At 46.8% G+C, this 27,595-nt stretch overlaps 2 protein-coding genes and 1 pseudogene across 2 annotated transcripts in view; 2 read left to right on the forward strand and 1 right to left on the reverse strand.

Annotated features, from left to right (window-relative positions):
* The window catches only part of LGMN (legumain), a 40,287-nt gene that overhangs the window by 173 nt on the left and 12,519 nt on the right, over positions 1-27,595 (forward strand). The window contains exons 2-3 of the mRNA XM_036316277.1: positions 12,964-13,129; positions 26,672-26,769. Of these exons, the coding sequence (XP_036172170.1) occupies positions 12,977-13,129; positions 26,672-26,769 (251 nt within the window). The 5' untranslated portion in view covers positions 12,964-12,976. The remainder of the gene's footprint in view (positions 1-12,963; positions 13,130-26,671; positions 26,770-27,595) is intronic.
* Positions 608-4,047, forward strand: LOC118659807 (G-patch domain and KOW motifs-containing protein-like). The gene is given in 2 exon segments (XM_036316263.1): positions 608-2,926; positions 2,928-4,047. Coding segments are annotated over 2 exon segments (1,425 nt in total). The 5' UTR covers positions 608-1,604; the 3' UTR covers positions 3,031-4,047.
* Positions 21,926-23,495, reverse strand: LOC118659819 (annotated as a pseudogene).

Raw genomic sequence — 27,595 nt, forward strand, 5'->3', positions numbered from 1 at the left:
CGAGGCTCTGTGCCTCCCGGCTGGGATTTTCAGCCCCCCTCCCTCCCCCCCTCCCCCGGCCCTTTCAGAGTAATCGCTTCTCATCCTGCGAAGGAGAATTTCTGGAAAGGACGAATCCCTGGGGAAAGCCCCGTGAGCTCTGAGCCCGCCATCCTGTGGGGGTGGGGGTGGGCGTGGGGGTCGTCGTGGGCGTGGTGGGCTCTCTGTTGCGCGTGCTCAGCCTGAGCCCAGGCTCCACCTCCAAGAGCCTTGGAGGGACCGGCTGGGGGAGAGGAGAGGGCGTTTGCTGAGGTTCCACAGCCCGCGAAGGCTGGGCAGGGTCTGGGGCTTGGGCCTTTACCATCCAGAGACAGTGCAGGCTGCTGGTGCTTTTAATGTGGAGGATTGCACCCGTTCCCAGCCAGTTCGCTGTAGCCTAAGGGGAAGGGCTGCCAAGGAAAACAACAATGCCCAAAGCTCCCGGGTAGTTCTGGTTCTCCGAGGCCTGACCTGGTGGGAATTGCAGGGAGATTCACGTCAACCACGGAACTGAAAGTTAGGTGGACGTGGTCCCCTGCCGCTAGCAGAATTGAGGTTATACCTCCTACACGGGTTCCATGGTGAGAACTGTAGAGTCTGGGGGCTGGGAGAAGGAACTTCGTGTCAGGGGTTTCTTTTCATGGGTGAAAACAAATGCCCACGGTTTGAGACTTTCCCTGTGGTATGTAGTGAGTGGAGGAGCCCAACTTTCTTTACTGTGAGGCTGCATTAGTCAGCCAACATGTGTTGAGCCTTACTAAACTTTCCGAGCTGGGATTATTTCCTAAAGGGGAACCAGCCCAGTGTTACAGGGGCAGCATTTACCCCAGGGGAAGCGTAGAACTTTGCTGAGAAGGGGTGCTTGGGTGGAGTTTGAGGGAGGGGCAGGAGCTGGTGGGATGGAGAAGACTTGTTTTCACCTGGAAAACAGCATGGGGAAGGCGTGGAAAGAGCACCGATTTGGGAGGTGGGATCCTGGAGCCTGATGGAGCAAGGGGTTTCCTGTGGGCCGTGGGTTTCTTGAGCCATGAGAGGAGAGAAGTACATCTAGCAGGGCCTCCTGTGCTGCTCTGAGAGATTTGGATTTTGTCCTGAAAGCTGAATTCGGTAGATGCGTATCTTAGATACCCTGTCGTGTAGGAAAGCGTTGGACAGTGAGCAACCACCCTCGGGCGCTCATTGCAGTAATTCCCAGGAGAATTGCTGAGGGTTTTAAAGGGTGACAGTGGGAAAGGAGAGGAGAGGAGAGGAGAGTTGTGAATTGGTATGGAGATGGAATACACCATACCCAGTATTGTTCAGTAAGAATGTATTGAAGAGGACTCTGTTCCTGGAATTTTCCAACCTGTGACTATCTGTTAAGGAAATGCCCAGCATTTTTTTTTTTTTAAACTGCAGATATTGCTTTGTAGATGGTAATCGAATCCCAGTTTGTGGTGGGGAAATGGTCACATGTATCAAAGGTGTTGAGATCAGAATGATTAAACATACTGGACTCTTGTAACCCAGTAGATGCAAATTAAACCCATACTTAGATCCCTTTCTATCCATCAGATTAGAAATAATAAAGTTTGAGGAGGAGCAAGATGGGAGACGCCAAAGAGGGTGCTTTTCGGCAGGCAGGACCCTCCACTGCCCCAGTTTCGTTCAGCTTCATTCGCACGGCTGCCCAGAGACAGCTGGCAGACCCTGGAGATGGCCTGGGTGCGGCTCCCAAAGAGAAGGGTTTCTTGATTGTGGAAGGAAGGAAATTGCAGAGTGTTAATCCCTCAGAAGCCCCCAGGGAACTCGTCGTCCCTTTGATTCAAAATGGCCCTGGAAGACTGCCACCAACCCAGGCTCCTGGCCCCTCTGCTGAGGCCATGGTGGATGGGGTGCTGTCCCAGGCTGTGAAGGAGCTCGTGGAGGAATCCAAGAAGTCTCTGGAGGAGGAAGAGAATGAGGGTGTTGACCCCATACTCCCTATCTCCATGATCCAGAACAGATGCATACCCAGTGAGGAAGGGGCAGACAGCAAACCCTGGACCGAGACCGTACCCAAAGAGGCAGATTACGAGGCAGTCCCTGTGGAGGCCTATGGGCTGGCCATGTTGCAGGGCATGGGCTGGAAACCTGGTCAGGGCATCGGCCGCACCTTCAATGAAGTGGTGAAGCCCCGTGTCAACACACCGAGGCCTAAAAGGTTAGGGCTAGGCACCAGCCTGATGGAGCTCCAGGCCCTGGCCCCCACCAGCCCCCTCCGCCTGCTGAGGCCAGATGAGGAACACGAGAAAGATAAGGAGGACCAGCCTCAAGGACTGGCACCTGGAGGAGCTGTGGCGGTGCTTTCTGGCCCTCACCGAGGCCTCTATGGTAAGGTGGAAGGCGTCGATCCTGACAATGGTCAGGCCGTTGTTCGTTTGGCCGTGGGGAACCGCCTGGTGACTGTGCAGGAGCACCTCCTCAGGGCTGTTTCCCAGCAGGAATTTGACAAGAGCTCCTTGGATCTCAGCCAGGTGAGCAAAACTTCTCCAGGGGGAACAGCCTTGTCCCGGAAGGCCTTCCAGGATCCAGACCTCCCCACCCAGCGGGGAGCAGAAGAGAGGAAGAGGAAACACCTTCCAGGTCGGCAAGAGGAGCTGACATCCAAGAGGGAGAAAGCAGCTTCCAGGAGGCAGCACTGGTTGCACAGGGACCTGCGTGTGCGGTTTGTGGACAAACTGCACAAGTATTATAACACCAAGATGACGATTGAAGATGTCTTCAGTCCAGATACTTGTATATGTCAGACAGATGAAGGCCAGGTCCTGGAAGGCGTCAGGGAAGACATGCTGGAGACCCTTGTCCCCAGGGTCCAGGGCAGCCGAGTGATGGTGGTGCTGGGGCCACAGGCTGGAAGGGTGGGCCATCTGCTGCGCTGGGACAGAGCAGAGCCAGGCCGTGGTTCACCTGCGGAGAGAGAATCGGCTGGTGGAGCTGCACTATGATGCTGTCTGCGAGTATGTGGGTCCCCGTGACTCAGACGAAGACTGACCCGTGGATTCACTCCGTTCCCCAGGCAGTTACCAGTTCTGTCCTGTGAAAAGCCTGTCTTTGTGAAGGTGGGGAGGTCATTGTTCCGTCCTGCACGAGCAGCCCTGGATGGTACAAAATGGATAGACCAGAAGAGAGGCTAGCAAACCTAGTATTTACCAGCATTAATATAAAATAAAAACCATTTTAAAAAAATGATAAAGTTTGATACTATCAAGAGATGTTAGGTATTTGAAGAAAGGATTCACTACGAGTAGAAGTGAACCTTCAAACACTATAGCTACTAGCAAAATGGTATATCTTAAGACTCAATGGTTCTACTTATAGAAAGTAGCCTAGAGAAACAGACATTTGTATACAAGAAGAGGAGTATTAGGATGTTTATGGGAACATCATTTATAATGGTAAAGAAAGATCGAAATAGACTAAATGTCCATTAGTAGGGGACTGTTTGTAAAGTGGATATATATTTTTCTAAAAGTATAATATATTGATTAGAAAGAAAATGCTAGCTTCCTATAGTGGTTACCTTGTGGTGTGGGGAGAATGGGACAGCACATGGGGAAAATTTCATCTTTAATGTTTTGTTTGTTTTATGGGGAAAGAGACTTAACAGATTTACAAAATATTAGCTGTTGATGGCCTTTGATAGGTAAGATGTTTTGTGTTATATTTTATTTCTGAGGTTCAGTATCTACCCTTCAATTTCTTGCAGCATTTAATTCAATTTCTTGCAGCAATTTCTTGTAGGTCAGAAAATAGTGAAATGAATGTGCAGATGGAGGCAAAACTGGTTTATTTCTGCAGTGGGAGAAGTCAGTGGATCCTCCACTTGATAGAATTAATTTGAATGTCTTTGTATAAGAATTATTTGCATTGTTATCCAAAGTTTATAGAGGTGTAAGAAAAACTCCAGTAGAATTTTTAGATATTAGATACCCTAGAACAGTGGTTCTCAATCTGTGGGTCGCCACCCTTTGGGGGTCGAACGACCCTTTCACAGGGGTCGCCTAAGACCATCGGAAAACACATATAATTACATATTTTTGTGATTAATCACTATGCTTTAATTATGTTCAATTTGTAACAATGAAAATACATCGTGCATATCAGATATTTACATTACGATTCATAACAGTAGCAACATTACAGTTATGAAGTTGCAATGAAAATAATTTTGTGGTTGGGGGTCACCACAACATGAGGAACTGTATTAAAGGGTCGCGGCATTAGGAAGGTTGAGAACCACTGCCCTAGAAGGACATGCTCTGATAGAATCTAATTTGCCCCTGAATCAGAAATTTTCTCTGTAGGGAAAATAAATTATTAACCAGAACAAAATACTTTTTTCATTTGAGAGTTCAGATGAGATCTAGTTGGATTTTAACCCAAGTCTTTAAACAGGAAATAAAAGGATCTGAGAACTGAATAGTCTCTTCCTAATTCATTTCTACCATCTCATTTCATAGAGAGGCCCTCAGATCTCCCCTGAGTTAGTAGTTATAAGTCCTGTGTTAAAGAGAAATTGCATCGGACACTTGTTAAAAACAGCAAGACGGGTTTTTACTATATTTCAGCTGTTTCATTAGGGGAGAGAGACTCTGGTATAGAACTGAGCTTAACTCTGAAGACAGAGAGGACAGCTGGGACTTAAGGGTGAGAGGGTCAGTGGAGGAAAATTACTAAGAGGAAACTTGATTAGTTATCAGAGGTGGGAGATTCTCACAGGGTTTTTGCTAAAATGGCTCAGCAGGCCAAGGCTTAGCTGGGAAAGAGGGCTGAGAGGAGCTTGACTCAAGTTTGATCAAGGGGAGTTCTTGTGTCTCTTGCATGTTGTCAGCCGGTACCACTTCCGTGATTTCATTGTAAACTTCTGGAGAGCAGAGTAGGATCAAAGACCTTCAGGTTGGAAGGAAGGCTCTTTTCAGATGTCCTTGTCTAGCTTGGCTTTGATGGTTCGCTGATTCTAACCCAGAGCCAGTAGCAAATCACATCTGGCCGTTAGAGGATACAGCCAGTCGATGGTGGTTAAGGTGTGGGCTTTGGTGTCAGACCTGGGTTTGAACTTGACTCTGCTGTATAAATGGTCATGTGACCGTGGCCTTATTTCTTATATTGTTGGTGATAATTTATCTCAAATGGGCACTCTGCCCCAAACCTCCCAAATGGATTGAACCCAACTTGATGGTCGGCTTCTTGAAGTCAAGCATGAAGTCAAGCAGAATCCTTCCGTTGAATCACTGACCTAGTGTAGCCTGGTAACTGAAGGGGTTCCCAGGACCAAGTTCGAAGAGCAGAGGTTTCGTTCCTGGAGGCTTGTGAAATCCTTCGTAAAGGCTTGTGCGTTGACCTTAGCCTTGTGTGGATCAGGGTGTCTTTGATCGCCCACGCGTGCCTTAGAATAGCAGGGTGAAGAGCACGGTGGGTGTCCTCCTGGGGGAAGCACGGAGGCCCGCTCTGTGCTTGGGCTCCAGGTGTGGGGTGTAGTGTCCCCATCTTGGTTACAGGGCCTCCCCGACATTTACATAAACAACTTCTATGACACGCCAGGTGATGTAGTGGAAAAAGCAGTCTTTGGAGTCAGATCTTTATCACTTACCAGCAGTGCCACTTGCCAGTACGTTTCTCTACCTCTGAGCCTCAATTTCTCCAGCGTCTGAAGGGAGTAGTGAGATTGGCCCACGGCTGCTGCGAGGCTTGTGTGAAGTGCCTTGCACATTACACGCTCAGAGCAGACAGCCACGGTATCCCACTCTCCCAGCCTGTGCTTGGGGGACTTGCTCCTCCTCCCTGGTTAGAGTATCAATAGTCTGTTCCTTTTCTCCCCACAGAGGTCGAGTAGACTAAACGCATATCCCCTAACAGAACACCTTGGAGATCTTTCCGCTCTTGGCACATTGAGACCTGCCTTAATCTTTTTAAAGGCTTCACGGTACCCCCTTATAAAGCATGTACCATAATGATTTAACTAGACAGTCCCTGTAGATCAGCGGTTCTCAACCTGTGGGTCGCGACCCCTTTGGGGGTCGAACGACCCTTTCACAGGGGTCGCCTAAGACCATCGGAAAACACATATATAATTACATATTGTTTTTGTGATTAGTCACTATGCTTTAATTATGTTCAATTTGTAACAATGAAATCGGGGGTCACCACAACATGAGGAACTGTTTAAGGGTCGCGGCATTAGGAAGGTTGAGAACCACGGAACTAGACAGTCCCTGTAGATGAACGTTTATGTTTAGCTGTAGGGTGGGCTCCTGCACCTCCTTAAAATCTTCTCTCTTTGAAAACGATACTCCTACTGGGACTCCCTCTCCTGCCTTAGAGTTCTCCTGGGCGCTCATCATCACCTGCGTATTTCAATGGTCCATCTCTTCCCACCAGAATGTCAGCTCCAAGAAGGGTTTTGTTCCTGTGGTTCCCTCTTTGGTGCCTGTGAGCACCTGGTGGGCTGGGCCCTGTTGGATGGGTGGGGAGGTGGAAGACCGAAAGCAGCAGTCACAAAGAGCTAGTTTAGCAGGGACCATTGCACTTTCTTCATGACTTTTTTCACTTTGCTGCAAGATTGTGACTTTGTCAGGAATGTTGCTGATCAGGAGGAAATTGCCGCCCGAGAAGTGTTCACTGCTGAGGGGCTGAGGGTAATGGAATGATTGTAGTACTTCCACTTTCCATCTTCACCCCAGGCCCCTATAAGTTTCCCCAAATAGTGTTAGTACATGTGTCTTTCTAAAGTGACATTTTCCAATCACTGTCATACTGTGAGGCTTTTAACTTGCCCTTATGCTCAAGGAACCACATTCTGTTGATAAGAAAGAAAATGATAGAGGAGAACCATCGCCAAATGTTAGCTATAAAAGTATCACGGTGTATTTTAAGGCACTTTCCCTCACTGAGAAGTAACTTGCTGGTATATTAGTAGAAGGATGAAAGGAAAACTTGAATTTCAAAAAATAACCTGGCGGTACTTTCAGTAGCTGTTGCTTTATTTGCTAATTTAGGCAGTTTAGCTGCCAGCGCTCATTCTGTTGTTCACAGTCAGGCCAACCATTTGATTCCAGTGTTTTGTTTATCCTTTTTGGCCCTAACTCTGAAGGGAAGAAGTCGCACCAGGGAGTGCCTCCAGAGGAATGAGCCTCCTCGGGATTAAGTCACATGAGCCAGACTCAGAGAGACTGGTGTGCAAACCAGGGAGCCATTTAACGATTGTGGAGGAAAGATGATAAAGCCAGCCATGCTCAACCGGTCGTGTGGGCAGAGGACACCTGCTCCCTCCCTAGGACAGACCAAAGGGACCGCTGGTTTTATTACAACAATAGCCACGTCTCTGGTGGCTTTGGTGACACAGTGGGAGAGTGGAATAGTTGTGGCAGGAGATGGCATGACCCGCAAGGCTGAAAATATCGGCTGTCCAGCCTTTTATTGAAAGCATTTGCCAACTCCTGTCCTGGGGAAGGCTTCCCAGGGAGGCTTAGTTGCAATCGGCAATTAAGGGTGAGCTCAGAATCGAAGAGCTGCTGGGTGAGTCACCTCAGTAGCCACTGTCACACCCCCCTCCCTGTGGGGGGTCCTGGGGAGCTCTGGGGGCAGGGGTGTGCTTTTGCTTCTTGGCTCTCTCTTGCCTGACCTTACTGATGCTTCTTTTTTTGTTTGTATAATTGTACCTTCTGTTGTTCCCTCCGAGCCCCACAGTGAGCCCTGGGCAGGTATAGCGGGCTTGGGAGAGCTTACGTCGGTGCATGGGTCACGTGAACAGGCTGGGGCTTCTGCACCTGTCTGTGCCCTCATCTCTCTGTTCTTTTTTTTTTTTTTTTTTTTTTCACAGTCCAAATGTTTGCAACCAAAGGTTTATGAAAATATTTGTTGAAATCACTTTTTAAAAAAAGCAGAAAGCTTTTGACCATTCCTTTCTAAACAAAACCTTGGCAGATCTACTCTCAAATACACTTAAGAGTATTCCACACAACATCTCTCTGTTCTTTGATGTCTGTTACTGCCATACTAAAAACAAAAACCAACAGACAAGAACTCTTGGCCATTTAAGGATAATCTTTTTTTTAATCTTTATTGTTGAAAGTATTACATATGTCCTCTTTTTTTCTGTCATCAACCCACTCCAGCCCCCCTCCCCCACCACCCCGCCCTCACCACCCCACTGTCTGTGTCCATGGGTTATACATATGTACCTACAAGGTCTTTGGTTGATTACCTCCCACCCATCCATTCATCCACCCACCTTCCCTCCGAGATTCCACCCTCTGTTCCATGCTTCCATGTCTCCGATCCACTCCATACACCATTTAAGGATAATCTTTAAAACAAACCTGGGACACCTACTGTAGTGACCATCCATCCCTGGCCCTGCAGTGAAGCGAAAGAAACCTGAATCTGGCACCAACTCAATTTACAGATTGGGATGGAGTTCTGGGGCGGAGACCGCGGAGGGATAGGGCAGGGTCGGGATGCTGGGCTTCCGGGCAGACGTGGACTAGCGCCGGCCAGGGTTGGTGAGGAGGCCTGCTCCAGAAGTCCTGCGCGGCACTGAAGCTGGTCAGAAGTTCAGAGTCCCGGGCCCTATCCCAGGCCTACCCATTCAGAATCTGCATTCTAACAAGACCCCCGGGCGGTATGGATGGACAGTCCAATTGGAGAAGCACAGGCTGGAGGCCTTCTTAGGTTTTTAGTTTTCACCAGCCTCACACTTCCTGTTTCTTCACTTAAGGGGAAAACCCACTGTTTTGAGTTTTAGGCCTGGGTTAGGCAGGGTGCGAAGGATGGTTTCTTAGAGGTGGTTCATATCTTAGCTGGCTGCATGTTCTGTGAGGACAGAGGCCTTGTCCTGTCTCTACTGCCCTCCCAGGACCAAGCACTTTGTCTGACGGGTGGGTGTTCAGGAGACTGGCCCAGCAGGCGATGAATGAGTCAGCGATGCCATGGCATCGGAGGCAGAGGTCAGCCTCACAGACTCTCTGCCCTGAGTCCCTACATGCCACTGTTTTTCCTTTTATCTCAGAATGGCAGGCCTGGCTTCTGTCACAGGAAGGCTGATTTTAGAACAGCACACTCAGGGCACAGGCCGGGCCTGATGTGAGGAGTGCAAGTGGCCAGGACTCAGCCTTAGTCCCGCCTTTGGTGCTTTAAAAGGTTACTTCAGGTTTCGGCCACGGAGTATAAAACTGGGCAGGTGCTTCATGAAGAGTAATCTTAAGCCCTAGCCGGTTTGGCTCAGTGGATGGAGCATCAGACCACGCACTGAAGGATCCTTGTTTGATTCTTTCAAGGGCACGTATCTCGGTTGCAGGCTCGATCCCTGGGCCTGGTAGGGCACTGGGGAGCAACCAGCTGATGTGTGTCTCTCACATCGATGTTTCTCTCCTTTTCTCTGTCTCTCCCCATCTCTTCGTTCTTTCTTTAAAAACAATCAAACAAACAACAACTACAAAAAAACCCCAAAACAATGGAAAAACATTCTCCAGTGAGGATTAACAACAGCAAAAAAGAATATTCTTGATATGCAGAAGCACATAGCAGAAGGCTGGGCTAGGAATTCAGAACGCTTGGCTCCTGGGCTGGGCCAGGCCGGGGATCTGGGCAGGTTACTTCTCTTTTGCTTCAACCTCCCCCTTTTCTAAAACAAGGATTAAATACTTGCCCTGCCTGTTGTACAGAATGCATGTAAATGGGTTTACGTGTTGGGCTGCCAATGTTTGTTCCTTACCCAGTTTGCTTGCTCACCAGCTAATAGTTACTCAGTGTTTACATTGAATGTGTATTGACCTTTGACAAACTTTATTATATAATATACATTAATTGTAATAAAAAAAGACAAATATGAAAAGGAAAATCATCCTTAATTCTACCTACCACCAGTCATAACTACTGTTAGATTTTTAAGTTTGCCTTCCACAATTCCCCATGCATCCATTACATGTATATTCTTTTCTTGCAAACAGTTCAAAGCATGTGGTATACATTTTTCTAATGCAGTGAATGTTGTTGATGAACTTTATCTGCTCTATACCAAGCTGTGCCAAAACTTTAAAGGTTGCTCAGGGAGCTTTCTTGATATTCTTTACTTTATACTCATAACTGCAACTTGTAATGAAGGTTGGGAGACAGGGGCAGCCCCTCATCTAGGGAAACGGCAGCAGAGCTAAAAACAAAGTTCTGCTCTGTCAACATTTTTATCTTCAGCATGTTCTGTCTGATGACTAAGTGCTCTTATCATTTGACCCACTTACTATGATACTTTCTCTCTCTTTTTTTGGTTAATCTTCACCCGAAGATATATTTTTCATTGATTTTTATTTATATTTATTTATTTATTTAAATTTATTTTTATTTTATTTTATTTTTTTAAATTAAATCTTTATGTCAGATTATTACAATTGTTCCTCTTCCCCCCCCCCCCATAGCTCCCCTCCACCTGGTTCCCCCCCCTTCTGCCCTCACCCCCCATAGGTGCACGATTTTTGTCCAGTCTCTTCCCGCATCCCCCACACTCCTTTCCCCCTCAAGAATAGTCAGTCCACTCCCTTTCTATGCCCCTGATTCTATTATAATCACCAGTTCATTCTGTTCATCAGATTATTTATTCAATTGATTTTTAGATTCACTTGTTGATAGATGTGTATTTGTTGTTCATAATTTGTATCTTTACCTTTTCTTCTTCTTCCTCTTCTTAAAGGATACCTTTCAGCATTTCATATAATACTGGTTTGGTGGTGATGAACTCCTTTAGCTTTTCCTTATCTGTGAAGCTCTTTATCTGACCTTCAATTCTGAATGATAGCTTTGCTGGATAAAGTAATCTTGGTTGTAGGTTCTTGGCATTCATCACTTTGAATATTTCTTGCCACTCCCTTCTGGCCTGCAAAGTTTCTGTTGAGAAATCAGCTGACAGTCGTATGGGTACTCCCTCCCTAGTAGGAAACTGACTGTCTTTCTCTTGCTGCTTTTAAGATTCTCTCTTTGTCTTTTGCTCTTGGCATTTTAATGATGATGTGTCTTGGTGTGGTCCTCTTTGGATTCCTTTTGTTTGGGGTTCTCTGCGCTTCCTGGACTTGTAAGTCTATTTCTTTCACCAGGTAGGGGAAGTTTTCTGTCACTATTTCTTCAAATAGATTTTTAATATCTTGCTCTCTCTCTTCTTCTGGCACCCCTGTAATTCGGATGTTGGTATGCTTGAAGTTGTCCCAGAGGCTCCTTACACTATCTTCATATTTTTGGATTCTTTTTTCATTTTGCTTTTCCAGTTGGGTGTTTTTTGCTTCTTCGTATTTCAGATCTTTGACTTGATTCTTGTGATCCTCTAGTCTGCTGTTGGGAGTCTGTATAATATCCTTTATTTCAGTCAGTGTATGCTTAATTTCTAGTTGGTCCTTTTTCATAACCTCGAGGGTCTCACTAGATTTCTTGAGGGTCTCATTAAGTTTATCGGCGGTTTCTAGAAAATTCTTGAAAAACCTTAAAAGTGTGGCTTTGAACTCTATATCCAGTAGTTTGCTTTCCTCCATTTCTGTCATTTGTGTCCTGTTTCTTTGTCTCCGCATTTTTTATGCTTTGCTGTGTCGATACAGTGGCTTTCTGTACTAGGTGTCCTATAGGGCCCAGTGGCTCAGCCTCCCCAATTACCTGAGGTGGACACTCTTGGTGCACCCCCTTGTGGGCTTTGTGCACAGTCTTGTTGTAGTTAAGCCTTGATTGTTGTAGGTAACACTGGGAGGGATTGACCTCCAGGCCAATTGGCTGTGAGAATCAGCTGTGTCTGCAGTGGGAGAACTTCTATGCTGGATACACCCCTCTGGGGCAAGACTTGCTTCAGTGGGGCTTTGCTGGTCACTGAGTCTGCCCCCTGAGTGTGTCCTTTATGGATCCGAGGAGCTGCAATCTGGATGGTCCCACTCTGACCACCGGGCACACTGGCTCCTGGATCTCTAAGGAGGTGCTAATTTAGCCTCTGCCTGAGGCTACCCAGCAGGAGCCAGCTGTGAAGCAGTGCAAGTTGCCGTGGGGCCTTGGGCCAGCTGCAGTTTGTTAGGTAATTTTCAGATTGCAAAGGGCCAGGCCTTTCATATGCAAAAGTCTCCGTGCAAGGCTTGGTCAGGGCGGGGTCCCAGGGGATCAACAGGGCGGAGCAAGCAGCTATGGCTGCCCTCAGAGGCCCCGCTTCTCAGTGTCCCGGCAATCGCTGCAAGCACCTCTGAGAAAAAGCCGCCTTCGAGTTCCGACCGATGTCAGACAGTCCAGTTTCTCCCGAATGAGTCTGAGTCCCCAGAGACTCGCCCGGAACTGGAGTTCAGAGCAGTCGGGGGCTTGAGACTCCCTCCCTATTGAAAAAGACAACCGTGTCCTCAGCTGCTAGCCCTCTCTGCATGCGCCTCCGTACCGCTGTACTTTACTTCTGCACCGTACCTCCTCTGAGTCTCGGTATGCTTTTCTCTTTCCTTCCACTCAGCTAGCCTTCTTGTGATTCTGGATGATGTCCGTTCTGTCTTTTAGTTGTATTCTTGAAGTGGTTGTGCGAGGCAGCAATCTCCGGTGTTTACCTATGCTGCCATCTTGGTTTTCCCTCTTCATTGATTTTCACAGAGACTGGAAGGGAGGGGGAGAGAAAGAGAGAGAGACACATACATCGACTGGTTGCCTCTCACACTTGCCCTGACCATTGTCGGGGATGTAGCTTGCAATGGAGGTTCATGCCGTCAATCAGAATTGAATCTGTGACCCTTTAGTCCAGAGGTCGCCAACCGGTGGTCCTTGGGCTACTGGTGGTCCGTGAGTTCCAAAAGGTTGGCGGACCCTGCTTTAATTTGAGGGCCAACACTCTAACCATTGAGCAAACCGGCCAAAGCTACTTTCTTAGAGGCCAGCAATATTCTTCTGTTCTTGTCCTTCCTTTTTGGCTTGACTTGGCTTTTTTCTTTCCAGGTTTCTGCACGTGATGCCAAGGCACAGAATGATTTGGGAAGTAGCCGTGCTGCTCAGCTTGGTCCTGGGAACTGGGGCTACTCCCGAGGACGATCCCGAGGATGGAGGCAAGCACTGGGTGGTCATCGTCGCAGGCTCCAATGGCTGGTATAACTATAGGCACCAGGTAGGAAAATGGCTCATCTCTTTCTTTATGGCACGGGCATTCTGTAAATAGCCCTGGACGTCGTTAAAAGAGCAGACCTTTAAAAAAGCGATTTACACTCATTTCAGGCTGCCAAAGGGACGTGTTAGCGAGGCTGGCGAGAAATGGGAACCCTTATGTTCCTGGGGGGTTTAAAATGGGACAGCTGTTTTGGAAAGCAGTTTGCATTTCCTCAAAAAGGCCTCTGTGGCGTCACCTCAGTCTAACCGAGGTTTTAACCTTGGAGCTGTTGACATGTGGGGCCAGGTTATTCTTTGGGAGTCTGTCCTGTAGGACGTTTAGCAGCATCCTGGGCCTCTACCCACTGGAAACCAGGAGCATCACCCACCCCAGTCTTTACCAAGTATCCCTAGTTGAGACCCACTGGTCATCACCTTCCTGATATAGAAAAGGAAACAGAGACTAAAAGAGGAAGTGACTTTCTGAGACCACACAGGAGTTGAGGTACAGATAGGACTGAAGCCCAGGGGTCTGGTCGAAGCCTCACAAGCCTCTTTGCCCTCCAGGCCTCTGCCTGCAGCTCTCCATACCCTCTTCCCCATCTTTCCTGGCATTTCCAACAAATCAGCCTGGCAGGAGTTAGAGCGAAAAGATGGTGCGGCCACTTTGGGAAACAGTCTGGCAGTTCCTTAAAAGATTAAACAGAGAGTTACCATATGACCCAGCGATTCCACTGCTAGGCACACACCCAAGAGAAAGGAACACATATGTTTGCACAAAAACCTGTACTTGAATGATCATAGCAGTATTATTCATCATAGCCAGAAAGTAGAAACAATCCAAGTATCCATCCGCTGATGAATGGATAAACGATGTGGTCTGTCCACACAAGGGGATGTTATTGGTCATGAAAAGGAATACAGTACCGATACCTCAACACGGATGGCCTTAAGAACACGCTAAATAAAAGAAGCCAGTTGCACAGGACCATGTATTGTAAGGTCCCATTTACATCAAATGTCCAGAATAGGGAAATCTACAGAGACAGAATATCGTTTAGTGGTTGTCAAGGTCTGGAGGGAGGTGACAATGGGGAATGGCTGCTGATGGGTATGGGATCTCCCTTTGGGATGATGAAAATATTCTAGAATTAGATAGTGGTTATGGTTGCATGACTTTGTGAATATACGAGAAACCACAGGGTTGTATATTTTAAAAGCCTGACTTTTATGATATTGAATTATATCTCAATAAAGTTGTAATTTATCCCTACCTGGTTTGGCTCAATGGATAGAGCATTGGCCTGTGGACTGAAGGGTCCTGGGTTTGATTCCAGTCAAGGCCACATGCCTGTGTTTCGGGCTCAATCCCCAGTAGGGGGCGTGCAGAAGGCAGCCAATCAATGGTTCTCTCTCATCATTAACGCTTCTCTCTCTCCCTCTCCCTTCCTCTCTGAAATCAATAAAAATAAGTAACTAAGTAAGTAAATAAATACTTTTTTGTAATTAAAAAAGCCATTTCATTTTGTAATTCTCAGAAGCTGGAAGCATAGACCAGGGGTGGGCAAACTTTTTGACTCGAGGGCCACAATGGGTTCTTAAACTGGACCGGAGGGCCGGAACAAAAGCATGGATGGAGTGTTTGTGTGAACTAATATAAATTCAAAGTAAACATCATTACATAAAAGGGTACGGTCTTTTTTTTTTTTTTTTAGTTTTATTCATTTCAAATGGGCCGGATCCGGCCCACGGACCATAGTTTGCCCACGGCTGGCACAGACCCTCACAGTCTGTGCTGAACTGTCCTAGAGCCTTGTTCACAGTGAGCTCAGTTAGTGCCTGCCGTGCGTTATATGCTGTCGTTCCGGTTCTTATTTCCTCTTTGCGAGGGAGTGAGCGGAGGCAGGGAAAAGGCCAGCACTTGACCCAGTGTGGTGGTCAGAGGGCAAGTGCCGAGCCTGGATTCAAACCCAGGCCCATGAGCTCTGGAGCAGCACTGTCGGCAGGACAGCCACATGTGTCGTCGTGAATTTTCTAGTAGCTACAGTTTTAAAAAGTAAAAAAAAATAGGTGAAATTGACCTCTTATTTAACTCAATATATCCAAGCTATTATTTTACTTGTAATCGACATAAAAAATTGATAACAAGATGCCTTACATTTTTTATTTGGTGCTAAGTCATTGGAATCTAGTGTGCCTTTATATTCACGGTGCGCGTGGTTCAGACAGGGGGTTCAGACAGGCGCGTTTGAAGTGCTAATCGCTGTGCGTGGTCAGTGGCTGCTGTATGGGCCAACGCAGGCCTCTTGTCTGTGTTCCTGATGGCTGGGGAGTGTCTCCGCACCTGGGTGTCAGTTTTCTTATCTGTTGGGTAGGGGGTTGTTTAGATAAGCTCTTGCAGCTCTAAAATTGATGATTATTGAGTGACGTTTGTATGCTAGCTGAATAGGACGTTTGTTATAGCAAAATGACCCTTTTTCCTTTTAATACTTAACAATGGGCCTGACCCATTTCCAGAGGAGCAACCGGAGTCTGCAGTGCTCGGCTCCCAGGCTCCTCCTTCTCCTCCTCCTCCTCCCCCCTCCCCCTCCCCACGAGGTAGAAAGATGAGGTACTCAGTACGGGTCACCGATAGTGAACAGGCTGATTCATCAGCCACCCTGGTTTTTATACAACCAACTTAAAAAAATATTTGTTAAACATTATTAAGTGTAGATATCCCATGAACCTTGCAACCAGAAAACCTTTTTTTTCTTCTTAGATGTTGCTAGTTTCCCTGGGTAAAATACTTAACATTGAAATAAAGGGAAGCAAGGCAGATTAAGTGGCCGCAGACTGAAATATTTGTCCCTGAAGGAGGGAGGGCGACAGTGCTGAGGCCACAGAGGCTGAGCAGAGAGGAAACACATGTGCTGAGTCATTGCTGACCTCAGCCCCTGTCCCTGCTGGCCTGATACCGTCCCCAGCCAGCTGCCAACATTTGCTTTCTTGACTCTGGAGGCTAATCATTAAAAGCATTTGAGCCCGGCCGGCACGGCTCAGTGGTTGAACATCGACCTATGAACCCGAAGGTCGGGGCACATGCCCCGTTGTGAGCTCGATCCTCAGTGTGGGGTGTGCAGGAGGCAGCTGATCAGTTATTCTCTCTTGTCCTTGATGTTTCTATCTCCCCCTTTCTCTCCCTTCCTCTTTGTATTTAAAAAAAAAGCATATGAAAGAACTTTCCCTGTAGAACCTACATAGACTTTTAAACACATTTTTATAAAGGCTTACATTTTCCTTGGATTAAGACAGCACTCATTATCACAAATTTCTTAATTGTAAACCAGGCACAATTAAGTCATCGCTAAGTGCTTTTCTGTGCTCTGTCTTGACGGAATTGGGTTTCCATTTTTGGCTGGGATTCATGAGTGACATTCTGAGTGTGGGGAGGGTAAGGCCGGGCGTTGGCGGATGCCCGCAGTGGCGGGGGCGTCAGCCAGCCTCCGGTGAGTGCAGGTGAGAGGGAGAGGTCCTGAAGTGCAGGCAGCCCATGGTGACAGCTGTACGGCCAGTCTGTCCTCTGACAGGCTTGTGAAGGGAAAAGACTAGGGCCTGGGAGCGGTGGGGCTGGACGTGGGTTTCTTTGAGGACTGGGGCTTGAGCCTGTGGAGAAGGAAGATCTAAGGCCTGGGAATGGCAGTGGGGGTGGTGGCTGATGTAGGTTGAAGGTGAAGTTCATTGTTATCAGGAGTTGGGAGGAGAGCCAGGAGAAAGAGGGTTGGTGGGCGGGTGGAGGTCCTTGCAGGGCAGTGGGCTCCGAAGGAGAAAGCTGTTTGCTGGTGTGTTGGCAGGAGGAGAAGCCCTGAGATTGCTCCCCCACTCACTCCCCTCTGCTGGTCTGGAGTTTGTGGTTGGAGTGGAGGGAAGGCTGTGAGAGAGTGTGTCCTGAGACCCGAGGAGGCAGGTGGGGGTGTGGGTTCCAGCTGAGGCCCAGAGGGATAGGGGAAGTCTTGAGCTTGTATCTGTGGGAGGTGGAAGATGTGACGATGGAGGGTCTGAAAGACCACCTTTCCTTTTATGTTTAAAAAATGTGCCCCCTTATCACCTTTTAAAAACAGCTTAACTGAGGCATACGTTTCCTAGTACAAGTCGTAATTCCCCTATGATCATTGTACAGCTAAGTGGTTTTTAGTGAAGTTATACAGCGGTGCAAGCCTCACCAAAGCCCAGTTTTAGGACATATTCATCATTCTAATCTAGAAAGTTCCCTGGTGCCCTTTGCAGTCAGTCCTCCCTGTTTCTTCCCAGCCCCTGGTAACCATGGATCTGCTCTGTCTATTGTTTTGCCTTCTCTGGGCACTTCTTATAAATGGAATCAGACGATATGTAGTCTTTTGTGTCTGGCTTTTCACTTAGCATAATGTTTTTGTGGTTAATCCATGTTGTTGCAGTTTTGCATTTAAAAAGTGAAGCAGGCTTTTAAAGAGGGCACGGCAGGAAGGGACCAGGGAAGAGGGCAGGGCAGGACTGAGTTAGGGGAATGAAGTTAGCACAGGAGGCTGGTCTTGTCCAGGCCTGAGCATCGTGAAAGAGTGTGGGCTTTGGACTTGCACCGACCTCAGGCATCGGTCCTGCTCTCCGCTCCCTGCCGCATTAGTTTGAGCATATTATGCAACCTCCCTTTGAACCTCTGGTTCCCTCTGGATGCTGTGAGGTAGTGCTGGGCTCAGGGAGGCAACCCCACAAAGCCCACACCCGAGCCAGTGCTCAGAGCAGTGTCAGGTGGGTGTACAGAGCAGTGATGCTCATTGTACACCTGTGCGGTGAGCAGACCATGAGAACCCTTCCCAACTCCTTCCTGGCTCGGAGGTGGACCCCTTCACAGTGACTAAGGCCAGAGCGTGCCACCCGTATTGGCCTTTGTTCCAAGCAGGTTGTCCATTTAGCTGACAGTTGGCCTGGAGGCAGCAGGAGCAGACAGCAGCAGGCCAGGGGCTGCAGCCGGCAGTCACGGGGTGCATTAGCACGCCCATCGGAACTCCCGGCGCTAGCGCTGAAACATGCTGAGCCGAGGCGATCTCTGCTCAGTAGTCCCGAGGGTGAAGTCTTGCTCAATGCCCTCCCCTCAAAGGTTACCTCATATGGCCCTTCCGCTTTTAAGGGGAAAAACTCATACAGGACAGATATGATCAAGGGAAGTGAGTCAAGTAGCCTTCACCATTTCCAAATTTTTTTGACTTGGTTTCACCCTACTTTTATTTCTTCTGCGTGCTAGTAGATACTTGACTCATACAAAGAACCCCTGTGAGTTCAAGTTAGAGGCAACCAGGTGCCTCCAAGGACCCACGAGAGAATTGAGATGTGCCTTTGAGACCACTGTGTGGAGTGGACGATGGCACCAGGCACAGCGGGATTGGAACCTGGGTTTGAAGCACTGAGCCCTTCTGAGCTTGTTTCCATCCGTGAAATGGGGGTGCGGGCTGGGGGGACGGGACAGCTTCCTGTCAAGGTGGTTTGAGGAGTCCAAGCAGCGTGGGAGAGCGCTAACCGGGACATGCCGAACCTGCCCTTTCTGAAAGATACAGCTCTATAGAAACATGTTTCACATATCACATGTTAAGTCATCCATTCCCAGTGCACACTCAGGATTTTTAAAGTAAATTTACCAAGTTGTGCAAACATCATCGTAAATTAGTTTTAGAACATCTCCATCTTCCTAATAAGGCCCCTCACACCTATTGGCAGTCCCTACAACTGGCTACCACTAACCCACTTTCTGTCTCCACAGATTTGCCATTTATGAACATTGCATGTACATGGAGCTATACAACATGTGGTCTTTTGTGTCTGGCTTCTGTTAGTGTAATGTTTGTGAGGTCTATCTATGTTGTAACGTGTGTCAGGACTTCGTTTTCATTGCCAGAGAGTGTTAAAAGCGTATGGATAGACCACATTCTGTCAGTCCATGTACCAGTTGTTGGACATTGGGGTTGTTTCCATTTCTTGCCTGTTATGACCAACACTGCCAAGAACATTTGTGTGGATTAATGTTTTTGTTTCTTTTGGGCAGATACAGTAGAGTAGATTTGCTGGGTCATATGGCAAATTTATGTTTAACTTTTTAAGATGCCATTAAACTGTTTTCCAAAGTGGCTGCATCATTTTATATTCCCTCAACAGTGACTGGAGGTTCTAGTTTCTCCACTTTCTCTCTAACACTTGTTTTGTCTGTCTAGCTGTGAAGTGGTATCTCATTGTGGCATATATGTACACACACACACACACACTCTAGAGGCCCAGTGCCCGGATTCATGCACCAGTGGGCTCCCTTGGCCTGGCCTGTGGGATCGGGGCTGAAACCGGCTCTCTGACATCCCCGAGGGGTCCTGGTTTGCAAGAGAGCGCAGGCCACCCCACTGGTGCAGAATCAGGGCCAGGGAGGGACGCGGGAGGTTAGCCAGCTGGGGAGAGACCATGAGAGGGCTCGATTGGCCAGACCCCAGCAGCAAGCTAACCTACTGGTCAGAGCATCTGCCCCCTGTGGTTAGTGCATGTCATAACAAGTGGTTGTGCGGCCTTAGCATATCATTAGCATATTGCGCTTTGATTGGTTGAACCAACGACTGGATGACGGACACTTAGCATATTCAGCTTTTATTATATAGGATTTTAATTGATCTTGGGGGGGGGAGAGGAAGAGAGAGAGAGAAAAACATTGATTTGGCAGAAATATACATCGATTAGTTGCTTCCCGCACAGAGCCCTGACTAGGGATCGAACCCACAACCTAGGCATGTTCCCTCACTGGGAATCGAACCCACAACCTTCTGGTGCATGGGACAACCTCTTCAACCAACTGAGCCACACTGGCAAGGGCACAATGTAGTTTTAATTTGCATTTCCCTAATAACTAATGATATTGGGATCTATTTGTATGCTCATTAGTCATTCATGATCTTCTTTTTTTAAATTGAATTTATTGGAGTTACATTGGTTAATAAAATTATTTTGAATATTTCACACCAATCCCTTCTGGCCTAAGGTGTTTCTGTTGGGAAATCAGTTGACAGCCTTATGGGAGTTCCCTTATAGGTAACTGTCTTCCTCATGCTGCTCTTAAGATTCTCTCTTTGTCTTTAACCTTTGTCATTTTAATGATGATGTGTCTTGGTGTGGGCCTCTCTGGATTCATCTTGTTTGAGACTCTCTGGGCTTCCTGGACTTGTGTGTCTGTTTCCTTCACCAGGTTAGGGAAATTTTTAGCCATTATTTTTTCAAACATATTCTTGATCCCTTGCTCTCTTTCTCTTCCAATACTTCTATGATACGGATTTGTTACGCTTGATGTTGTCCCTTAGACTTTCCTCATTTTTAAAATTTCTTTTTTCTTTTTTTTTTTGCTGGCTTAGGTGTTTTCTGTTATCTTGTTTTCTAAATTGCCAATTCAATCCTCTGTTTCATCTAACTAATCTGCTGTTCATTCCTTCTAGTGTATTCTTCATTTCAGATATTGTGTTCTTCATTTCTGATTTTTTTAAAATGGTTTCTATGTCCTTCTTCATGTTTACTATCTCTTTAAGTTCTCACTGAGATCATTCATTCTCCTAAGTCCTTGAGCATCCTGATAACCATTGTTTTGAACTTTGCATCTGATACCTTGTTTGCTTCCATTTCATTTAATTCTTTTTCTGGGGATTTCTCCTGTTTTGTTTTTTTCATTTGGGTCGTGTTTCTTTGTCTCCCCATTTTGTCTGTGTTTTGTGTGTGTGTGTGTGTGTGTGTGTGTGTGTGTGTTTGTCTCTGCGTATTGGGTAGATCTTCTACGACTCTCAAACTTGTTATGGTGGTTTTCTGTTCCAGGTGTCTTGTGGGGCTCAGTGGCGTAATTTTCCAGATCACCTGAGCTCCGTGCCCCAGGAATGTCTCTTTTGTGGGTTATGTGCTCTCTCCTGTTGTAGTTGAGTCTTGAATGCTGTTGGCCTATTCGTGGGTGGTGTTGACCGTCAGTCTGGCTGACTAAGGACAGACCTCGATCACGTTTTATGAGCCACTGTGTAGGGCTGCCGCCCTAGGTGGAGTTATTTCCAGCAAGGTCTGGAGCCTGCCAGGACCTCCCTTTGGGTGTGCCACCTGTGTGGTTAATTGTGCCAACTTCTGTTGTGGTCTGAAGCCCACCACTGGTTGTGCTGGTTCTGGGTCCATTTGGGTGGGATTCCAGTGCAGGTTGGTATCAGATGCTGCCTGTAACCAGCCTTGGGCTACCTGTGTGGAGTTACCACATAATCCACTGTTTTTGGCTGCCTCTACCGGGCCTGGGTGTGTGTGGGTTGTATATCTTCTTAAGTGATCTTTTTTTTTGTTTTGTTTTGTTTTGTTTTTGTTTTCCAGCTTTTTTATTCTTTTAACATCTTAACAAAAGAATATTCCCCAAACTTTAAAAAATACAGTTTTATATTATATACATATGAGTACAGATTCCAATATCATACAAACACTGCCATGTTAGAAATACTGTGGGAAGGCGTGCTATAATTCACTGCCTCTTGGAGGGTGTAGGCTCATGGATATGTTTTATTATTCCAACTACTTCTGTTACTTGTTATCCTGATAAACTATTAGGCACCTGAAAGGTTGGAAGACTACTGAATATGAACTTCAATACCTTCTATTTTGATCTTTATAATCTCTTTACAAGTTTACTTCATCTACAACTAAGGTACCTTTATTGTCATTAGCCTAAATGATCAACTATTAACCACATTAACTGTTAATATACATACTGATCAAATTAAACTTAAAGTTGTATAGCCTTGCGTAGGTTACATATATTTAAACCTAGGAAATTCCCCAATGCATTGAGAGCGATCTAAGTTCTATTAAAGAGAAGTGGCAATTCTCCAGTTTCCATGCTCTGGACACTACTTTTTAAAAAAATATATTAAAAAATGACTGACAATAATTGGAATTGATTCCTCATAAGTTAATCAAGAAACCTAAGGTAAAAAATTCTAAATGATAGTTTTATTTGTATTTAAAAATACATTGGAAATACTGCATATGCCCATGATCAAGCTTATTTTCAATGCACATTAAATACTGATGACATGGTTTGATCTGACAAGTCCTTTTTCAAAGTAGGGAGACTCCTGTACATTTCCACTGGCCCTGCTGCCAATGATGTATATTGCTTCCTTGCTAATGATGGCGGATGACCTTCATCTGCCATTTATCACCTGAACAGTTTTCCGACCGTAACGATAACTGTAAGCTGATGCAACTGTGGTGAAAGCTGTAAAACACCAGAGTATCGGAAGATAAAAGCCGTGAGCATAATTGAAAACCGGAGCTCCCAAAGAAGCTGCTACCAAGATTAACTGGACTGCTGTGTTTACCTTGCTGATGAAGGTTGGTTTTAACCTAGCAGTAGCATAGCAAGGATTGAAATACTTAGAAAGTGTTCGCGGTTCTGGAAGAGTTCGATATCTGACATAAAAAACAGCAACAATCAACATTATATCTCTTGAAATTATCATATAAGTAAGTGGAACTGGAATAAGGTCTGCATAGGTCAAGCTGACCTATAAGATACTGATAAGTATTTTATCAGCAAGTGGATCAAGAGCACTTCCCAAAGCTGATTTTTGACTGGCCCAGTTTCGAGCAATAAATCCATCCAACAAATCAGTTAGCCCAGCTAAAGCAAGAACTCCTAGTGCCACATTAAAATCTTCTTCAATGATCAAATAGCCCAAAACTGGAGCCAAGCCAATTCTCGTCATTGACAACATATCTGGTATTGTCCATGGGTTTTCATACAGGCTGGCGGCACTCGCTGGGCCGCCCGGGGCCTCCGGGGCGGCGCCCTCTCCGGCTGGGGGCTCCGGGGTCGGGGGCTCCGGGGTCGCCTTCCCCGCGCCTGAGCAGTGGCCCCGCGGGCCGGCCCCAGGCAGCCCCAGGCCGAGCGCGGCCGGGCGCAGCCAACAGCGCTCCGCCAGGCAGCCCAGGCAGATGGGGGCGGGCGGCAGCAGGGCCCCGAGGGCGCGCCCCTTGCCCGGTCGCGCCCCGCACGCCCATGTGGCCCAGCGCAGGGCACCCCACGGGCCCGCGCCACGCGCGAAGCCAGCATGGCCCTGCGGCCGTGCTGCGGGAAGGCAGGCAGCGGGAGCTTAGCAGCCCGGGGCACCGACGAGCCGCTTCCCCAACGAGCGCCCACAACCTCCCGAGACCTCGGACACTTCCATACTTCTCTTCTTAAGTGATCTTTACTAAAATCTTTTTTTTTTCTAGGTTGATTATTTTATTGAGGTACAAGAGTTCTTTGCAAATTCTGACAAGTCCTGTTAGATAATGTGTTTTGCAAATATTTTCTCTTCCTGGGTTGCTTGTCTTTTCATTTTCTTAATGGTGTCTTTTGAAGTGCTAAGGTTTTTCATTTTGATGATGTCCAATTTATCAAATTTTTTCTTTTATAGACCAGACTTTTGGTGATATATCTGTAACATCTTTGCAGTTATAACTCAAGGTTCCAAAGATTTTGTTGCCTTCCAAAAGTTTTGTTTTAGCCCTTACAGTTAAGTCTATGATCCACTTTGATCTAATTCTCACAAGAGTGAAGTGAGGGCCTACGTTCATCTCCTTCCATGTAGATATCCAAATAGTCTCAGCACCATTTGTTGAAAGACTGTTCTTTCCCTGGAGTAGTTTTGAAATCAGGAAGTGAAAGTCCTCCAACTCTGTTCTTTTTCAAAATTTGTCTATTCTAGGTCTTTTGCAATTTTATATAAATTTTAGGATCATCCTTGTCAGTTTCTGCAAAAACCTGCTGATCTTTTTTTGAAAATTTACAAGTGCTAAGACTTCTGATCCATGAATATAAGATGCCTCTTTTTGTCTAGATCAGTGGTTCTCAACCTTCTGGCTCTTTAAATACAGTTCCTCATGTTGTGACCCAACCATAAAATTATTTTCGTTGCTACTTCATAACTGTAACGTTGCTACTGTTATGAATCGTAATGTAAATATCTGATATGCAGGATGGTCTTAGGCGACCCCTGTGAAAGGGTCGTTCAACCGCCAAAGGGGTCATGACCCACAGGTTGAGAACCACTGGTCTAGATCTTTAATTTCCCTCAGCAATATCTTGTAATTTGCAGTGTGTGAGCACTGATTTTGTTAGATTTACTCTTTAAGTTTTTGTTTTTTAATGAGCCTGTGTTCAGACAAGAGTAATAAATAATAGGTGAGTTGGTGGGTGTGTCTGCTCACTTCCACCATCATTGTAAGGGTGAGTTAAATCTAACATAATACTGATTTTCTTTTAAAGGCTCTTGTTACCTGTGGATACAGTGGTGGTGGTTTGTATGTCCGTGTGTGTGTGTGTGTGTGTGTGTAGTCCACATGTATGTTAACTGCTTGATGAATAAGAGCTTGGATAATGGAGGCGGAGTGAGATTTTTAAAAATTGAGTGCAAAAATACAAATGTCTATGTTCTAAAATAATTAATTTTTTTTTTACTTTTTTTTTCTTAATTAAATCTTTATTGTTCAGATTATTACATTTGTTTCTCTTTTTTCCCCCCATAACTCCCCTCCTCCCAGTTCCCGCCCCACCCTCCTCCCTCACTCCCCACCCACTGTCCTCATCCATAGGTGCACGATTTTTGTCCAGTCTCTTCCCGCATCTCCCACACCCCTTTCCCCCCCAAGAATAGTCAGTCCATTCCCTTTCTATGTCCCTGATTCTATTATGATCACCAGATTATTTATTCACTTGATTCTTAGATTCACTTGTTGATAGATGCATGTTTGTTGTTCATAATTTGTATCTTTACCTTTTTCTTCTTCTTCTTCCTCTTCTTAAAGGATACCTTTCAGCATTTCATATAATACTGGTTTGGTGGTGATGAACTCCTTTAGCTTTTCCTTATCTGTGAAACTCTTTATCTGACCTTCAGTTCTGAATGATAGCTTTGCTGGATAAAGTAATCTTGGTTGTAGGTTCTTGGTATTCATCACTTTGAATATTTCTTGCCATTCCCTTCTGGCCTGCAAAGTTTCTGTTGAGAAATCAGCTGACAGTCGTATGGGTATTCCCTTGTAGGTAACTGACTGTCTTTCTCTTGCTGCTCTCAAGAGTCTCTCTTTGTCTTTTGCTCTTGGCATTTTAATTATGATGTGTCTTGGTGTGGTCCTCTTTGGATTCCTTTTGTTTGGGGTTCTTCGTGCTTCTTGGACCTGTAAGTCTATTTCTTTCACCAGGTGGGGGAAGTTTTCTGTCATTATTTCTTCAAATAGGTTTTCAATATCTTGCTCTCTCTCATCTTCTGGCACCCCTATAATTCTGATGTTGGTACGTTTGAAGCTGTCCCAGAGGCTCCTTACCCTATCTTCGTATTTTCGGATTCTTTTTTCATTTTGCTTTTCCGGTTGGGTGTTTTTAGCTTCTTCGCATTTCAAATCTTTGCCTTGATTCTTGCGGTCCTCTGGTCTGCTGTTGGGAGTCTGTATAATATTCGTTATTTCAGTCCGTGTATGTTTAATTTCTAGTTGGTTCTTTATCATAACATCGAGGGTCTCATTAGATTTGTTGAGGATCTCATTAAGTTTATCAGCGGCTTCTAGACAGTTCTTGAGAGACCTTAAAAGTGTGGTTCTGAACTGAATATCCTCCATTGACAGTTTTGTCCTGTTTCTTTGTCTCCGCATTTTTTTATGCTTTCTTGGTGCACCCCCTAGTGGTCTTTGTGTGCAGACCTCCTATAGTTGAGCCTTGATTGTTGTAGTTAATACTAGGGGGATTTGACCTCCAGGCCAGCTGGCTGTGAGAATCAGCTGTGTCTGCAGTGGGAAAACTTCTGTGCTGGATCTCTAGGGAGGTGCTAATCTAGCCTTTGCCTGAGGCTATCTGGCAAATGGCTCTGCGCAGGGCTTGGGCGAGGCGGGTGGGTCGCTCGGGCTCAGGATCAACAGGGTGGGCCGGAGAGAGCAGTTATGGCGGCTCTCAGTTCCGTCCCTAGGGGCTCTGCCTCACAGAGTCCCAGCAACCGCTGCAAACCTCGGAGAGAAAGCTGCCTTCGAGTTCCGACCGAAGCCAGACAGTCCCGCTTCTCCCGTTTGAGTCTGGGTCCCTAGAGACTCCGCCCGGATCTGGAGCTCAGAATCTGAGACTCCCTCCTGATTGAAAGCACCAACCGCGCCCTCGCCGCCAGCCCGCTCCGCGCACTCCGTACCTGAGTATTTCACTTCAGCACCGCGCCTCCTCTGAGTCTGGGTATGATATTCTCTTTCCTCCTAGTTGTAGAATTTCCACTCAGCCAGCCTTCCTGTGGTTCTGGGTGATGTCCGTTCCGTCTTTTAGGTGTGTTTTGATTTGGTTGTTCAAGGCAGCAATCTCCGGCGTTAACCTATGCCACCATCTTGGTTCTCAGTAACAGTTCTTTGTTCTAAAATAATTTAAAGACCTGGCCAACAGGGAGCGACTCCCAGCATGCCTTCCTGGAGAAAGAACGTGCTGCTCGTTAGAACCCCAAACCTCACCTCCCCCTGGGCAAAATCTAAGGCTTGCTGAAATCTTGTCTCCCAGGCAGATGCGTGCCACGCCTACCAGATCGTCCACCGCAACGGGATTCCCGACGAGCAGATCGTGGTGATGATGTACGATGACATCGCCAACTCTGAAGAGTAAGTACGCAGCGCTCTCGCGGGTGGCGTCCTTACACCAGTGGCCTCCCATTGGGACGAAACAGACTCGCAGGTGGAATTTCACAGGGCTGCTTCACATAGAGCTTTGCACATAGCTTGGGGCACCCTGGCAGTGGCAGGGACATGGGCAGTGGGTGCCGAAGGGGGTTTGGGGCTGGCGCTTTCGAAGTGTTGAAAGCACAATACGTTCCTCTTCCTCCTGGAGACCTGGTCACTGGGTCCTGAGGTGCTTGTCCCTGACCTCCAAGCAGGCAGACAGCATGGGGGGGACCCTCCGCAACCTGTACGCAGAGGGCTCATCTTGCAGGGTGGATCCCACCACCTTTACATGCCTGTTTTACTATTACTCATTTAATTTACGTTTACAAATAGTTATGTCGCGCCTGCTTATCTGACTTCTGGAGGAGAGGAGGAACAGCAAGTCTGGGCACGAAATCTAGGCAGTGCGAATCTCCTCTGCTCCTGGTCACCCGCTGTGGCCCCCACGAAGGCCACTGCCCCGTCCCGAGATCACAGGGCAGCTCAGTTTCCACGCTGAGCTTTAATGCCTAAACTCTCTTGTTAACATCCTTGTCTGCCAGGCAGATGTGTGCCACGCTTACCAGACGTGTCCCATCTTTTCCTACAAGTTGCTTTGCTCTGAGAGATCTCTGTGAGACGTGGCCCCGGGATGCTGTGTGGTTTCCAGTGGGAGGGAACCCAGGCACACCTAGGCTTTGGTCCCTGTCCTGAGTGTCAGAACTCGGACTTCACTGCTCCTGCCAAGAGCTTGACTTGCGGGATGACCGGGATCCCCAAGCTGCTG

The sequence above is a fragment of the Myotis myotis genome, unplaced genomic scaffold, assembly GCF_014108235.1.
Source record: "Myotis myotis isolate mMyoMyo1 unplaced genomic scaffold, mMyoMyo1.p scaffold_m19_p_1, whole genome shotgun sequence".
In the NCBI taxonomy this organism is placed as follows: Eukaryota; Metazoa; Chordata; class Mammalia; order Chiroptera; family Vespertilionidae; genus Myotis; species Myotis myotis.